Source organism: Lepidochelys olivacea, assembly GCF_965140295.1.
Source record: "Lepidochelys olivacea isolate rLepOli2 genome assembly, chromosome: 7".
Lineage (NCBI taxonomy): Eukaryota > Metazoa > Chordata > Testudines > Cheloniidae > Lepidochelys > Lepidochelys olivacea.
The window spans coordinates 115,116,360-115,134,567 of NC_140417.1; the positions used below are offsets into that span (position 1 = coordinate 115,116,360).

General features: G+C 39.8%; 1 protein-coding gene across 35 annotated transcripts in view; it reads right to left on the minus strand.

The window, feature by feature from the left end:
* Nucleotides 1-8,076: 8,076 nt before the first annotated feature.
* The window catches only part of TCF7L2 (transcription factor 7 like 2), a 203,028-nt gene continuing 192,896 nt past the window's right edge, over nucleotides 8,077-18,208 (minus strand). For 5 of the 35 annotated variants that reach the window (XM_084633167.1, XM_084633164.1, XM_084633156.1 and 2 more), the window contains 4 exons: nucleotides 16,443-16,491; nucleotides 15,833-15,883; nucleotides 14,625-14,697; nucleotides 8,079-8,787 (listed from right to left, as the gene is read on the minus strand). In XM_084633167.1, the coding sequence (XP_084489293.1) occupies nucleotides 8,352-8,787; nucleotides 14,625-14,697; nucleotides 15,833-15,883; nucleotides 16,443-16,491 (609 nt within the window). In that variant the 3' untranslated portion in view covers nucleotides 8,079-8,351. Of the gene's footprint in view, nucleotides 8,788-13,120; nucleotides 13,150-13,965; nucleotides 14,039-14,624; nucleotides 14,698-15,832; nucleotides 15,884-16,442; nucleotides 16,492-18,208 lie in introns of those variants that run through there. The other 30 variants (XM_084633158.1, XM_084633153.1, XM_084633155.1 and 27 more) reach the window with 21 other exon arrangements.

Consider the following 18,208-nt stretch of genomic DNA (forward strand, 5'->3'; position numbering starts at 1 on the left):
TTTGAGTTTCTACTCAATTACCTGTTAATGGAAAAAATCTGGCACCACTAATAATGAGGCAGGAATGAGATCACTGTTCTTGAGGCCTGGCTTGTCAGGGAAGCTTGCAACAAGAAGTGCATTTATCTGCCTTTCTATAACCCTTTTCAAGCACTCTGTCAGGGAGCCCAAACTGAACAGCCAGTTTAGAAGGAACTTGGAACCTGCTCCAGGCCTCCTAGGCCCTCTGGGAAAAGGAAAATTATTGTTGGCAAGTCTGCCTGGCTCCAGAAGTTGATCCAGTGCCCCCCACTTGCCCATGCAGCAGCAGACAGAGCTAAGAATTTTGTTATAATTAAATAACAGAGTGCTGATTGGTTGCTGGAGGTGGTCTTGAAACTGGTGTTTAAGGCAGAGGAGAACAACGGTTACTATTCATAGGAAAAATGGAGTCTTAAATCCATCTGCTTCATTCCAAATTTAGGCCAAAAAAATGCTCACTCACTGTCTTTAAAAATACCACCTGCTTAGCTATTTTGTATAATGTGCCATTATATAAGTTTGACGGAGAGGCTGAAAAAAGCAAGAAAAGAGAAGCAGATTAAAAAGGTATAGCTGGAGCCAAATAAAAAGCAGCCGCCTAGTCAAAAGGGAAGGTAAAAGAAGATAGAAATTGAGATGTTTTCTTAGGAGGCTAAAACAGGGTGCTTGCCAAAATCCAAGCACCAGCAGCTACAAATGAGCTTGTTGCAAATAAGATTGCCATCATTTTTTTAAAGCCTTTCTGCCATGCCTACCAGATAAATATATAGAACAGGGGTGCTCAAAGAGCAGCCAAGCAAGACATAACACACACAGCCATGTGTTGTAAAAGGCCACCGAGATGAATGGCCCTTGTACGCTACACAGAGGATCATGTGTATAACCCAGTTTGCTCTTGCTTCCCTGAATGTCACCAAAATGTGTTATTAACCACGTTACAGAATTGGGCAGCAGCCCTCGGTCTTTTCTCCTGCAGCACAATTCCATGGCATGGTTGGGTCTCTGCCAAAGGGGTAAGCCAAAGGGTATTGCAACACGCGACTCCAGCACAAGTGAGGAGAAGGAGTCAGACAAGCAAGAGCCAAAGCTACTATTCCTTGTGTTGTTTTCATTTCTGGTGAACTCATCCAACAAGAAACTTTCATCTCTCAAGCAGGGAAGGCAGAAGCACATGAAAGCACGGGGGATTCATGGGTTTTATTTTGCAGTTAAAAAATAATCAAATTATATTAAATGGCAACCTCAGGCAAATGGCAGATCTAGCCACGTGGGTGTAAATTAGTAATAAATGTTCGTGAGGTCGAGTCTTTGGGGTGAAATTGAATCCTGAGTTGAGGCCATCATAAGGCCTGCAAAACACTTAATCCTTCAGGGACTCTTTAAGTAGGAAGATAGTTAAAGCTGGACCAGTGACAGCTTCACCATCGTGTTGGTAAATCTGGGCTGTTTGCATGTGCATGTTCTAATGTATCTAATCTACATTTAAAACTGTGCAAGAACATCTTAAAATAACAGCCAACTACCTAGCTAGGTTTTTTATAATGTTGATCATCACTATTGTATTTCACAATATGTCTACACTAAGATAAAAAACCACAGCACTGAGTGGCAGAGACCATGTCAGCTGACTTGGGCTCATGGGGGTCAGGCTGCCGGGCTCAAAATAGCAGTGTAGATGTTCATGCCCAGGATCTGAAACTCTCCCTGTGGCACGGTCTCAGAGCCCAGACTTCGACCTGAGCCTTACTATCTACACTGCAATTTCAGAGCCATGCAGACCAAACCTCTCAATCCCAGATCAGCTGTTTTAGGTCATGGCCATGGCCTAAGTGGCCGTGCTGCAGGTCTTTTATTGCAATGCAGACATACTCTAAGATTGTTTGAGTATTCATAGATTTTAAGACCAGAAGGAACCAAACATCTGACCGACCTCCTGCATAATATCTAGTTCAGGGGTTGGCAACCTTTCAGAAGTGGTGTGCCAAGTCTTCATTTATTCACTCTAATTTAAGGTTTCACGTGCCAGTAATACATGTTAACGTTTTTAGAAGGTCTCTTTCTATAAGTCTATAATATATAACTAAACTATTGTTGTATGAAAAGTAAATAAGACTTTTAAAATGTTTAAGAAGCTTTGTTTAAAATTAAATTAAAATGCAGAGCCCCCCAGACCGGTGGCCAGGACCCAGGCAGCATGAGTGCCACTGGACAACAGCTCACGTGCCATAGGTTGCCTACCCCTGATCTAGTTACTCCTCTATTGAGCCCAATAACTTGTGTTTTACTAAAGCACATCTTCATAGCTGTATGCAAATGATAGCTATGTTGCATCTTAGCTACAAACTGTTCTGTCACACACATGCACCAGATTTTTGTTTATTACTGTTTGTTTTCATGATTGTACAAATGGCCCATGCTGTTATTTTCACTGTGATTCCCCTTTTTACGGTCTAGTAAAACTAGTAGACCTCTGAAGAGTCTTTCTTTCATTCTCTTTCTTTCAATAAAGCTTAGAACCATGTGGCACTGGTTTACTGAGTCAGCAACTGTTTCAGCTTTAACTTCTTAAAATTCCACATATACTAAGTGAAAAATGAGATTTACAAAGCTCATGGAAAATAAATGTCTCCTAACTTGAGAAATATTGACTAGCTTCTTTGCCTTACTGGATAAAAACAGATGGAAGGAATACCTACGGTGAATTGCTTACTGTATGTAGGACTCCATGCTCTCACGTGTAAGCCCCCCACACTATTGACTTCCCTGGTCATCTAAGGCCCCTTAATCAGCCCATCCCTTTGGTAAAGTCTTTGTCGTAACATAGGTTTGAAATTCACCCCTGTGCAGAGGGTGTGCAGTGGTCAGCAGCTCAGTCCCCAGATCAGGCTATGTTCTCAGATCCATCTTGGTTTATAATTAGATTGTAAGCTCTTTGGGGCAGGGACTTTTTGTGTTGGGTTTGTACAGCACTTAACACAATGGGGCCCTGCTCAACGACCGTCGCTCCTCGATGCAGTGGTTACACAAATCATCATCATCGTCGTCGTCGTCATCCTCAAGCCCTTGAACAGACTTTCGTCATAGAGGTGAATTTTAACCAGACGAAATATGGAGCCAACTCTATGATGTAAAACGACCGAGAGAAATATCAACAGTGCCTGCCTGAATTGTTTGAAGAGATTTCTCTCAGGGGCCGGGGAATGATACTCAATGATGACCTATGTTGTTTGTTTCCAAAATCTATATGATGGTTTCCCTCAACACGTCAGAAATATACCCCAACACCAGTTAGCCCACCACACACGAGACCTCTGCAACACTGTTGTGCATGGTGCCTCTCTCACAGTGTGCACATGAGGAAAACCATTGTGTCCAGGATCAGATTTTGGGTTTAGCTTTTCAAAAAGTTGCTAATAAAACAGCAAGCAAAACAACCCATTTGCTGAATACATGAATCATACCTTGATGGTGTCTCCTCTGAACCCTGGTTCTCAAAGACCTCCCTTGAGTGCCGTATTTCAAACTGGACGAGAGCAGCCATCCTCAACACTGATACAGCACATGTGTTTGTTCTGATGGATGGTTGTGTTCCAGGAAGAGTTTGAAACATAAAAAACCTCCCAAAAACCCTTATGTAGCTGGACAGTAATTCCAGCATCATGTTCAATTTCCTGGCTACCCACTGAAGTGAGGTTTGGCATTTTATGTGTTTCAGATGCATCAGATTCTTGCAGTCATGGGTGGTGACGTCTCTTTCACAAACATGGAAATAAATATAGTTTCACCAACACTGGAATGCAGCCTCAATGACTGAACCAGGCCGAAGGCAGATTGCACAGGAGGAAACGCCTTCAGCTTTATATACAAGTCTGGGAGGGGAAGGAAAGGAAAGAGTAGGGTCTGATCCTGCTCCCATGAAGTCAATGGGAGTTTTTCTATAGACCTCAATGAGAGCAGGATCAGGCCCTGGACCCACAGGAAAAAGGGAACTCATTAAATGTACATAACCACCAAAGGGGGTTTGCTGCTTTGCTGCTTTGCATTAATCCCTTTAGAAGGAAACATGCCAAAATTCAACACACACTTTTTATGATCTATTATTAGCAATGTCAGCTTCAGAAACAATGCTGGCTGCTGCATGGCTTTATGGGATTAACCCCCTTTTTCCAACAGCGACAACAAAAGGAATTATAAACACTAAATACTTAGTTTAAATCTCTGGAGAGACTCGTATCAGCACCTCCCTGTTCAAGCCAGGCAACCTCATTCTCTAGCCAGCAGATTGAGTCTGTCTCCAATTTAGGCTTTATTCTGGGCATGGGTCAGCATTCTTCAGAAAAGTCGCTCTTCCTTTCTTTCAGAGAGGGCACAGATATTTTCCTTAGAGAACAAGTATCATAGAAAGCAATTAAGCAATCAGAGACAGATTAAATTGTTGCCTTAATGGATTTTGGTTTTGCTCTTGATAACACCCCAACACACTTCAGGCTGGGTCACACATGGTCGGCAGATAAATTACAACCGAAGGGATGCAGTATGGTCTAGGGCAGGGGTCAGCCCGCTGGGTGCTATTCCTGGCTCTGTGAGTGACCTTGGACAGGGTACTTCACCGATGTGCACCTCAGTTCCCATCACCTATAAAAGAATACTTCCCCTTCCTTTCGACGGTGCCCGGAGATCAATGGAGGAAAAGCACTGAAGAAGAGCTCAATACTATGCAATTGCACTGAAGGATATGTTATGAGAGACTCACCTTCACAGTTCTCTTCAGGATAATATTCTAGCAATAATGGCGGAGATTTCAGATGACTAGGGGATTTAGCCACACAGTTCTCACTGGCATTTTAATGGGGAGTTGTGCAGTGTAATCTGCTGGTCAGCTTTGAAACCCTCAACAGCCATATTTAAATACACATTCAGCCAACACATGCATATACACTTATTCTCTTATCTACAGAACATCTAAACGAGCAAGGGCAATATACTGCAAAGCCTTGCTTATATGGATAGCTGCATTGATAGCAGTGAGGGTATATTTGTCTAAGAACTCCTTACGGGAGTAAAGGCTGGTAGCAATGGGCCCACGCTCTGTGCCTGAATTACTCAGCCCAACAAAGAAAGTTTAGATCCATTTCTCACAGGCCGCAATTCTCCCTTAGGCAGAGGGCCAGCAAAATGGCTATGTGACCATCTAAGTTGTACTTGAGCCCTATTTTGAGAGACTTAAGTGGTGCATTGGCAGTAATTTCACTCTGGATAAACTTGCCGATTTAACTCATGGTGGTAAAAATGCCACAAGGAGTCCGGTGGCACCTTAAAGACTAACAGATTTATTTGGGCATAAGCTTTCGTGGGTAAAAAAACCCAACCCACGAAAGCTTATGCCCAAATAAATCTGTTAGTCTTTAAGGTGCCACCGGACTCCTTGTTTTTGTGGATACAGACTAACACGGCTGCCCCCCTGGTAAAAATACCAGGATTCATAGCTAGTGCCAGTGTTGGCACCATCAACAATGGGAATATTTGGGGATAAAATTATTACAAGAGACTGTAAAACAAGAGCATCATAATCGCCCTCCCCCCCCCCAATCTTGCTTTAGCACTGGACCATCATAGAAAATGGCCAGTGTTAAGATTTAGGGGTGAGACTTTCAAAAGCACCCAGGACCCAGCTTTGCTATTCTCAATGGGATCTGCTGGGTATCGAGCACTCATGAAAATATTCTTTAGTCCCTTTTGTTTTTTGATTGATAATAACGAATGTCGGGACAAGCTGGAAACTACCTTTTTTTTCCTTTTTTTAAGCAACAGTAGAACCTGGGAGTCACTCCCTCCAAATTGTAGTAATCAGCCAAAGTGCTCAAAATGCCCATTGTAACCAAAACCCTTTTTTCTTTCAAACACACAACATGTGTCAATTCCTGTCAGCGTTGTGCAAAAGGGCAGAACACACAGTCTTATGCATGTGTACCAGGTCAGGCTCAATTAGGGGAATTTCATCCCCCTATGATGTGAAACTGACCTGATGAATCACTAGATTGCTGGGCTGAGCATATGGAGTTTGCTTTTAAAGTATAACCAATCAGACCTCTTTTCCCTCCAACTGTCAGAATCAAATGGGAGAATATCATTATTTTCAGTTCATGTTATTATTTATTAATTGCATAATGAGCTAATTGCTTAACATAAAAGTGATTTCACTGCTGTTTCACACACACCCCCCCTCCAAACATACCAGTTTGCTGAGCAAGGTAAAGGCTTTGTCCACTGAAAATGAACAATTACAGGAACTCAGCTAGAATGGCTTTATACAAATTGAAAATATTTCCCATGAGTGGAGGAGGCAGAAAATCGGAAAAATGTTCATGAATACCAGAATTTTTTTGTCATTTGTTTGTTGAAATTTTGAAATCATTTCATCCAACTCTTCTTATCAGACGCATGCAAAGTGAGTCCACATTTTAAACCTGCTTGGCCACAATAAAATGCAATCAACACAGAAATGAGTTGACAAGTCGTTCTCTGCACATACTAAGTTGCTTTTATTAATCCAGAACTGCATGCTACAGATACTGTACAGCATGAACATTTATTCATTACAAAAATGGCTTCCAAACCATTAAAAATGAAAATCGGAATAAGAGCATAAAACGGAACAGTAACATCACAACTGTTAGGAAACATTCAAAGTATTCACAAAAAATGTTATAGTTAGCATCTTAATAAACCAGAGAAAAATCGGAGACAGTTTTACAATCGCTTCATGTCAACTACAATGGCACTGAATGAACAGATGAACAATTTTTCAGCTTTATACAGCGGGTTTTTTTTTTGTTTTTCTTTTTGCAACATCAACATGCCTAGGTTTTTTTTTTTTTTTTTTTTTTTTTTAAGTCTGCTACCTACCTGTATGTAGTAAGTGTACATAGAAGTGGCAGTCTGGTTTTCCCTTTATGAGAAATCTAATATACAGAATTTGGCCCTTAAGGGTTTATACCTCTTCATTTTAAATGCTTTCCGGACAATCTGCTACCAAACACGTCTGTTATAGGTGACATTAAAACTACATACATATCTACCTATGTAACATCACAGCAAAACATGATGAACAAAAAAATTACAGCATTTAAAAAAAATAGAGTTGTTGGGAGAAAGTTAAGTCACTGAGAATTTTGGCACATCAAAATTTTGCACACGGTCTACAGTTCTAATGTCGCAGGGAATTCAATTGCAGTTCTGAATGAGAGACACTTGGACGTTGCTATTTTTCAAACAGCGTTGCTACAAAGTCCCTTGCTAATTTTTCAAGTCTTTTTGTCTGTGTAATGGCTTTTAAAGCAATTTTTGTTTTTCACTTATTTACTTTTACACTATTGATCCTTTAAAATGCCCCTGCAAGTGTCCATTTGGTGGCAACTGTGTTTCATACAGGAAAAAAAAAATTCAAAACAACTCCTCCGCCCCCGGAAAAATATATATATACACATTTATATATAAACTTAAAAACCTTGTACAAATGAGTTGTTATATATAAGATGCTTACACTAAGGAAAAAAAACTTTATACAATGTTTCAAGAAAAAAAAAGGGGAAAAAACATATTTAAAAATGGACAACATACAGATACAACAAGCAATCTCTAAAGCAATAAATACTACTGGTCCAATAGCGTTGTGATACTTTTTAATTGTTGAGTAGCATTCCCTCCCCCAAAAAGAACAACACCATGGAACGAGGTTTATTCACACATTTTAACCCTTTTGTTTCTGTACATTTAAACAATAACAAGTAACATCACAATAAAAGTTGTTTCACACGAGGAAGGGGGGGAAAAGGTAGCGGCACTGCATTCGTTGTGCCCTTAAAGGTTTAAAAACCAGATGTACAATGATTGGTTCGCAAGCTCGTATTTAATACAAATAATAAAGAACCAACACCTTCTGCAAGGGCTGTTTCAAAATCGCTTCTTTTTTTTTTTTTCTTTTTTCCATTTTTAAAATCAGTCTTTAAAACTAAGCTATCGGAACTACATAACAGTTATGTATATATATATATATATATATTTTTAAACGCTACAAAGACTTTAAACAGCTGTTGATAAAAATTTTGGCAGAATCATGAGGCTTTTTCTCATCTACATATTTAAAAGGAGAAATTGAAATAACGATGGGTCAAATATTGACCAATGAACTCGATAAACAGCAACTAATGTAGCCATATGGCACAAATTAAAAAATAAAACAAAATTCAAAAAACCAACAAAAAGGACAAAAAAAAAAACCAACCCAACACAATTTTTTTAAAAAAAAGCAAGGGCTAAAGAGGCTAAAGCTATTCTAAAGACTTGGTTACAAGTGACAGTGGCTGGGGCTGTGTCCCAGCCAAAGAATTATGGGAATGCAAGGAGGATGTCGAAGGTTGGGCTAACGACGAGGATGGTGCTGCTGACAGCTGTAAAGTGGCAGGCGGATGATCCAATGGCCCGTTCTGACAATCAGTAGCAGACAGGGCGCTGGGCTTGCTAGCAGAGCTTTCGGTCAGGACTAAGGAGGACGGTGGCGGCATCATGGAGAGGTGTGCCAGCGGGTCGGGTTTCAATGTGAGCGAGAGGGGTTGTGTTTGTTCAGTCTGTGGTTTTGAGTCTCTTGTGGGGGAGGCTAGCATGTTAGGAGAAGAAGGAGGAGAGTCTAGTAAGCTTCCATCTGAAGAGGGTGGGCTGATGCAGCTGCCTTCACCTTGTATGTAGCGAACGCACTTTTTTTTTCTCCTAGAAACAGGGAGAGAGTTATCTGTGAATAAAGGGCAAAGATGCTAATGGAGAAAGGTATCTAAAGCAACGAGCCGTCAATAAACTACCCTGAGCTCTGAACAGGTTACACCCAGAGCCTGCACGGTACTTAAAGGGTTGCTGGGTGTGTATAAGCCACTAAGTCCTCTAAGGAATTGGACTTTCTGCTACCGGACTTGGAGATGATACGGATTCTCTCTTTGTTCTCCTGTTCAGGCTATTTATTAACAAGGTTCAGATTCAATTTCTTGTAGCCTGATATACTACTTGTTTTCCTAAAAAGGTCAATTCTCCCTACAAAAATTTAACCCCGATAAACTAAAACTTTAGAGAGCTAATAATTTATCATCATTGGCCTGTATCAAATTTTAAAAAGCTGACTGTAGCACCATGCACCCAAAGGCTGCTTTTAAGTGACTGACTTAAAGGCTTTGAGATACACCACCTTTCCGAGGCAGCAGAAGCCGTGGACTACCGCTCATATTTTTTTTTCTGTTAAGAACCACACCAAATCCAAAGTCAGACAGAAAGGAAATGTAATAGGAAGAACAAAAGGAAGGGAAATAAAAACAAAACAATAAAAAAAAAACCAGAAGAAGAACAAGATAAATGGAAAATGATTCCAAATAACAAGAATAACTGGTTGTATGGCCTGCAGGTTGTGGCTTGAAATTATTTTGTTTTGTTTTGTTTGTTTTGCCGGGAAGGAGTAGGTATTCTGGGTTGTTTTTTTCTGTATTTTAGGGACTATTCCTTTGAGAGGCCATTCGTGTAACTTCAAAGCAGGATTCAATCTCAGTAAGCGAACAGCACAACAACAGGTAAAAAGATGAGGAGCAACACAGAACTCAGTTCACACCAGGAATTATGGGAGTCTCACAAGAAATGCTGACTTAAAAAAACCCACCAAGCCAACAAAGATAATTCCCCCCCCCCCCGCACCCCTCACCACCCATTTTGGAGCAACAAAAGAGGACAGTTTCAGAATGCTTCTCTTGGCCGGATGTACGCAGAACAAAAATAATTAGGCACACCACTGAATCATCTTGGCCAAAGTGGTGAAAGTCAAGCCACGCAAACAGTTTTTCTACGGGAAGTGCTAAAACCAGTATCACACCATGTGATTCATTTGACAAAGTTCATTAAACTCGCAAGATAAAGTTAGCTGAGCTTTACAAGAAAAAAAAATGAAAGACTGCATTTCGAACTAATTCCACTGGATAGAACAGAACAGTTAAGCGACTCGGCAATGAATGGCAAAAGGAGGTGAATGGAAATAAGGGTTTGTTTCCCAATTTATCATGCATGGAATATCAATGTCAGTGGGTGAATTCTCCCCCAGATCTAAGCAACTGCAACTCCATTCAAGTAAATGGATTTGCACCCTCTTGTATTGACGGTGGATTTGGCCCAATCGGTATTTTGTTGTGTTAATCCAGGTGGGAAAAATAAGCCATCTCTCCTGCTTTGTCTTTGGTGCTAGTTTGTTTTTGTTTTTTACTATGAGCTGGATCTGACCTTCTGGGTCATAGAAAAAGATATTGTCTGGTTCTGTACCCCACCTCACACCTGCTTCAAAGAGGGGGTTGGCAGATTTCCATGTCATAACACTCCCTTACCAGAGTCAGACAATAGACTGAGGTTCTGCTCAAAGTTCCACACAGAAAGGTAAATGGTTAGGGCTATGAGAGTTTTTTTAACCACGTTAGCCTGCAGATCAATACATGCTAAAAACTAAGACATTCATGCACTTAAAAATGTAAAAGAAAGACACACACAAACACACACACAAAAAGGGGGGGGAGAGAAGGGGAGAGAGAAAAAAGAACAAGAGAAGAAAGAAAAGGTGAAGATGTCAGGCAGCAAACCATGCTTTATTAGGGCAAAGTTAAAAGATGGAAAAAGCAATTTGGTGGGCTCAAAACAGAACCTTGCTAAATTCCCCCATCAAATAACACTGGAAACCTGTGGTGTTAAGAGTAACTTTATTAACTGGTATGGATTAGTTCTGACATATCCTCCCCCCCAAAAAAATCTAGTTCCACATTACTCGGTTTCTAAATTGAAATTGTGCAATGCTATCTTATCCACAATTCAAACCCGGGCTTTTTTGTACCACAGCTGGACATTGGGCACGATGCCACGTTTCGGAACTGGCATGGCTAACGACTATGTGGAAAAGTAGGCATTAACGTTTAAGGAAGGTCCCAGGTAGTCAGAAATCTCAGTTTCTCGCACACAGAGGATTCAAATTCTGCTCACTTTACACACATCAGCTCTTATGAGGTGCTTATTATCAAACCATTGCTGACTTCAGTCCAATACTGTAATATTCTGTATGATCAACTCTGGGCTTTTCTTTCTTTCTTTCTTTTTTATTATTACTAGCTTGACTTTCGGCCTATGGTTGAGAGTAAGAGCCAGAGCATCTCATGGCAAAGCGGAATATGGTTAGGGCACCACAGATGTGAAAGGTCTTCTTGGCTTAAATGTTAATACCCTTTCTAAAGTCAAATTCTGCCCCAGAATAATTAAACCAATTGCCTTTCATTTTCATTTCAGTATGATGTTTCTCCCTACTTCTATTAAATGTTCAATTCTTAATATTAAAGTGAAAGCTGGTAGTCTACAAACCCATTTACAAAAAACTTCCTGTTTAAAGGGAGGCCATGCTCTAACTTCAGCTTCCCCTGGTATATTATGTGTGACTTCAATTAGTTTTTCCATGTTGAACTGGCTCTTTGTACGCAGTGTATTTTTTGTGTATATTTGCGCAGCACAGAACACTCAATAACTAATTACAAACACGAGATAAAGTGCCAAATTCACCACAGGTGTAAATGGGCACAACTTTACTCAAGGGAGTAATTGTGGCTTGAGGGAAAGAACACAGAGCTAGGTCTTGAGTTCCAATCCCTTATCTGATGCACACTCATGATGTGTCCTTCGTTTCCCTGTCTATAAATTGGGATAATAGCACTATTTACCATCTCACAAGTATATTGTGAGGAATAGAGTACACGCAATGTTTTGAAAATGTTAAGAGCAATATAAATATTGTTACTGGAGTCAACATAGCATGTCCTTTTATATCTGCAGTGAAATTGGCCCTAAAACAGCATCTTGAAAACTAATGACATTGCTGTTACGAGAAACGAAAGCCACGGATAATGCCAAGGGTTTGCTGGGTTCCACCTACTATGACTAAAGATGTCTCAGTTTCTGCCCCATTATCAAACTTCATATCTTATAGACTCTCTCTCAAAGATCCACTACAGAAAACTAACACTCTATAAACAAGAAGCTACAATGATTGGCACCAGAACAAGAAATGCAGTGACCTATATTCTGCCTAATGAGAAAATGCCACAATACATGTAAAATAAGGGTCAATAAACATAAAGTTATGAGCTATTTCATTAAAAAGCGTTGTCCCAGTCAATGCTGATAATAAAGGTTGTCCCAACAAATAAAAAGACTCTGACCCGCAACAAATATTTTTGAATAAAACTGAAATAATCTAAGGCAAAAAATGAAGACAAGAAAGGGCTTATTTCTCATCATACACAACTAATGCACTGCCAAAATGATAATCCTATAGCTCAAATGAAAAGCCCCTTTAATGATAAAATGTACCTTTAATAGTATGATGTTGACATAAGTGGACAGAGAATGATAAATGACACAAACATGATGTAGAGCTAGTTCTTATAATCACTCAGCATACAAAGTTTGACACATATGAAATACATTATCTATAGACTACATAAGTATCTATTGACACTGTATACTAAATTAATCATGGTATAAGTTTAATTAAACACATTATAAGTGTCTTTAGCTACATAAGATTCAAGTATTCTACTTCTTCACAGTGTAAGTGGCTATCCAGTGCCTCTAGATTGGATTTCCTCCCCCTTTTTAAAGCATTTTAAATTGCTATTTTCAAAAGGTATTTAATGTATGTATTGACACTGACATTTAACATGATTGTCTTTGCACTTCACACACAACTCACAGTACTGAGCATGCTTCTAATGGAACTTATAATTCACCAAATGGGGAAGAATGCAATCTTTTAAAGACATTTTACGAGCCTTCGCTTAGCGTAATGGTTAGACACACAGTACATTGTCAATCCATGTTTGTGCTTGGCACCGAGGAAAACAAAAGGAGTGTGTGCATGCATATAATATATGAACATCTAGTCTATCTTCTAAATGAAATGAAGCACATGGCAAGGGCACGAATAAGCGGGAAAGGTGAGAGAGGAAACACTACATACAGAGTGTGGTTTTGGTTGAAATACCTACCATCATAATATTCCATATTCAAAGACTGCTTGTATTAGAACAAAGAAACAACAAATTTAACCAAATGTGGTTATTACGGAAAGGGAATGAGAAAAAGAAGTAGCTGGTATCCCTCCACCAAGAAACAAGAACCTTCTGAGTTATCCATGGAACTACAGATTTGGTATAAATCTGCAGTAGAACATGGGCTGCCGAAATTTGGGTTGTTAGGTGCCTTTTACTTCCTGAAAACTGTCCTACCAAAGCTGCAGTTAGTTTTCTCTGGAGCTCATGTGTTTACAGCTCACTTTGCTGGGTTACACTTTTAAGAATTTCAGAAAAATGGTGTTAGAAAATGTAGATAAATTGCATAGATATTTTCAGGATTGATATATACATTTTTAAATTTTGCAAATAGGCTAATGGCAGGACTACAATATAAGCTGTAAACATTGGCTTGTATTTATATATATTTGTGATGAAAACACCAGTGCGGCAGATCACAGAATCTTTTAACCCTTTGGAGATAGTGGACACACACACATACAAATGCAGTGTAAATGTCCACCTAAGCATTCATTTTGCTAACCGTCTGGACAGTGCCAGTTTTATGTACCTCAGGGTTTGCTTGTTCCCAGTTCTACCACCAGGGAAAGGTTATTGGTAAAGAAAGAGAAGAAATGGCATTACATCAGCAAGAGAATTTAGCAATTAAATTTTGAGAATCAAAGATTATTAGCATTTGATGCTGTGGGAGAGAGAAGGTGGGAGGGTGGGGGAAAAGGTTAAAAAAAAATAAATCACACAAATGCACTGAGAGGACAGAATGCTTTTATTTCCCCAAAGGCCTAATTGGGTAGTATACCTGCATGGTTTGCACCATAAACTCTGTCGGTCAAGCCCGAACAATGCCCGACACTTCTTTGGAGTATTTGCATCTGTTAGCATAAGGTAAACACAAAAAATACAAACACAATGGTGGATAGAGCTCATTTGGACGTGAAATCTTAGCTACAGCTATGTTTCTCTTTAATCGTGTCAGTTTTATTTGGTAATCTCCCCTTATACCAAGGGTATGAAAGAAAGAGGGCTTCCACACTGAGCCAAAGCAAACAAACAAAAAAACCCTAAAATGGTTACGCTGTTGTGCATTTGCTTCACTTAGCCCACTGTCTGTAACACGTTCAATGCTCGCATTATCAAAGGGCCTTGGACATGTTTGGAGTATGCAACATTCCTTGAGAGAAGGCTGGGAGGGCGAGATTGTGTTTGCAGTCACGGATCAGATATGCTTAGGCTGATGCTGTTTTACAGTGGGTTTTTGGCTAGCAGCAGCAAGGAAAGAGGGGGGGAAAAAGGCAAAACCCTTTCAGAGAGATGATCATTCATGGCAGCGTCCCACTCCCTTGTGTCTTCTAGATCACAACACAGAGCTACAAAGCAACAAGGCAGGAAAAAAGGGGGAAAGTACCAAATAAACCAGCTGCAAATCAGCCATAGCGAGTCTGGGAAAACTATACACACCTGCAGGGGCCGCACCAGTTATTCTGTTGATCAAGGCCAAAGCGCGCTCGGCATTTCTTAGGAGCGCTCAGGTCTGAATGAGTTCAAGAAAGAAGCGAGCAGAAAAAGGAGAGAGAGAAAAGGGGAAGAAAAAAAAAAGAGAAAGATAAAAATAAAAAAAATAAAAAAGGGAATAAAAATCAATGACCTCATTATTAATCGCAAAATATCGACGTTCAATTTAAAAGTTAAAAAAAATAGTGATAATCACATTCTTATTCAACTCTTGAAATTAGCTGTTGCAATTAAAGCTGCAGTATCCCTTTGTAAAGGACTGTCTCTTCTCATTTAAACAACGGAGGGAAGTTACCGTGGTTTGTTTAAAATGATGGGTTTGGGGCATATTTTTCTTCTTTGGGGGGGGGGGGCAGGGGAAGGAAGAAAAAAGAAGCTAAGTATGGAGGTTAGCTCTTGAACATGCTTTTTTCTTCAACTCAGACAAACACACACAAAAAAGAGAAAAGGAAAAAAGATATCTATTGGGATAATGCAGCTTTCAGAATAACATTCATTTTTTTTTATTTTAATTTTTTAATAATTTTTTCAACAACAACAAAAAAAAGAAAAAGAAAAAGAATGGATAAGAAGCAGCAGACTGCAGAATAAGCATGTTAGCATCAGCCAGAAAATAAATGTAAAGCATGGGAAAATGCGCTGAGTTAGTCGAGCTAGTGAATTGTAATGGACAGTCTTGAACAGAAAGGCAAAATAAATAAACCAAAACCAAATGACATAAAAAAACCAAACCAAAAAAAAAAAAAAAAAAAAAAAACCATACTGCGTAGACATGCTGATGTGAGAAGACTTAGTGGGAGCCGTGAAAAATGCCATTAGATTAAGGAGGTTCATTACTGATTTCCTTCTATTCTTTATCAGTCTCTTTAAAGAAATACTGCATATTCAATTTGCACAGTTAGTACAATTCTGAGATTTTTTTTTACTGAATTATTATTTAATAGCAACGTAACAAAACAAAACAAAACAAAAAAGAACAAAAACAAAATTAAAAAAATACTACCAAACATATTATATAAATATATACTGTAAAAACGTGTGGATTTTTTTCCATTTAATGTCATAAGTGTTTAATGTTAAAATCTATCATGGCAGGAAAAAAATTAAAAAGCAGTTTATAAACTATTCAAAATGACTCAAAATGACATTAGCACCTGTAATCGGAGGAAGTGAAAGGCAAGGATTTAGGAAACATTCGCTGTGTTCTGAAAAAAAAGAACAAATTATACAAAGGCTTCAAAAAATTTTAATCAGGGCTTCTGCAAAATTGTCTATGAGATTGCCTATGCAGTATTTCTAATTGCCTACAGAGAATGGCAAACCTCCTTAATTTAAAATGGGCGCGATTTACCACTGTAAGGCATGCATCAGAACACACAGGTACAGCCCAAATTAATACCAAACACACACACACGCACACATACACACACACACACGCACAAAATAAGCGCACAATTTTATAACAATGGCCTAGGCATTACAACTCTACTTCTGAAGTTAATGGCTTTGTAATTATTAAGAACAAATTCAACTAATTTCACAAAATGCTTTACATGCAGTGATTTGGTGACTAGTTTTAGAAGGGCAGTAATAGGCAATTAATTAAAATGCATTAAACAAAAATAAAACGCTGACTACAATAGGGATCAGATGCCAAAGAGGCCAGGAGAAGACCATTCCTCCCTCCCTCCCCAAAACCTAGGAACAGAAGGTCAGATACTCCACTGTTCCACTAAGCAAGGTATATTGACTTATTTTACTTACCATTGGTCTCTCCTGGCTGCTTATCCCTTTTCCTCTTCTTCTTCTTTCCCTGCATGCAACATACACAAATAGAAAGGATTTGTAAGAACCCTTTTTGTAAGATGAGGCAGAGGGACATGAGGGAGGACTGTCCTGAAAGCTCACCCAACAGGGCTATGAATCACTGCATGGCAGACTGAGTGAAGGAGCGCACTTGTGGCTCTTGCTCATCTCAGGGAAGCTAGGGAAGTGACAGAGCCATGCGTCCAGGTCTGCCTGCTTACCTTGTTCTTAGCCCTTTATTCTAGCTGCAGAGCAGCTTCACCAGAGCCTGAAGTGTGAAGGCAGCGTCCACAAAATGCTGTAAGTGGCCGAGAGAGGGTATGAGGGCTAGAAGGGGCAACTTATTATGTTAGCACGAGTTAATAAATCTGACACCTCTCTTCCCTCTGCCAGACATAATGCTCCTTGGCACATTTCTATGTTGAGAACAATGGAGAGACAGAGAGAGAGCTCAGACTTGGACACTGAGGGCTCCTCTACTGCAAAAAGTGACTGTTAAAATAGACAAGGAAGCCATATTGACATGGAAAAGCTAACATGCAGGAGTGCCGGTTTTGGAATTGACAGAAAACCCAGCAACTGTAGTCGAGGGGAAAATAAAATCAAACATGTGCTTTATCTAAGACATTCCACAGATTCTGCCCCATGGAAAAACCAAGGAATAGTAGGGTTTTACTAACCGTAGGTCCTTTCCCAAACAGTACTTTCCAATAAGTAACTTGCTGTGTACTGTCAAAATCCAAGAGGATGAGATGGGTGGTGGTTGGGGTTTTTTGCTCTTCTTATACTCACCTCAAACAGCATGGGACAAGCCATGACCACAAAGCTACTGTGAATCTCGTGGAAACCTAATTACTATTTCGACAACGGGAGGGTTGTAAGGGCTGACTATGGTCCAGAAGAAGAAAAGGGGATCTCTTCTCTAGTAAGTAACCTTTCCTTCCCTACTGTGTCCCTCAGCATTGACTAATACAACTTGCAGAGCAATACAAAGACTTCGAAGATTCTCAAGGCTGGAGCAAGGGGAATAGGATTCTTTCATTTTCATGGGCTCTCTGATACCCAAGCGATGATTTCTAGGCAAGCAGAGTTGTTTAGAAGCAGCACAGTGATCTCTGCCTTTGGAAGAAGTGGGAGTAAGAGGAATTAGTGAAAAGGCACGAGGGAATCACTAAGGCCAGCAGTCTCTTGTATCCAAGAGGAAACAAGCTTTATGTTCTCCAAGTAGGAACCTTGCAGCGCTTCTGAAGCCCTGACTACATCTGAGGGGAGGACAGAAAGTTCTCCTAGACATAGGACAGCTTCTCTCCAGTAACTTGGTCTGGCGCCCATCTAAGTGATTAATTTTGGGGTTTAGCTCAGCATCTCCTCTAAGATGTTTATGCTCTACTTGTAAGAAGCAAAAATGTGAATGTTCTTTTGAAGCTGGAGTTTAAAAATCCTGTAGGGCTCCTGGCAAAGGGCCTCCGAACTTGTCTTTCCTTGCCTATTCAGGTAGTAAACTGCCACCCTGCTGTCTTGGATGTGACAAGTAAAGTCTTGTTCAGGAGAACCTTTTGCTGATAGAAGGAAGGCTGTGTGTGCAGGCAGGTTTAATGGATATGCCCATAATTCTGTGGACAAGTTACTGCTATTGGGGAATTATCTCAGTCACATCTCAGGTGATTTTCAGAGGGGGGTTGCTATCTTTGGCTATACTTTGATATAGTTTATGTAAAACTACA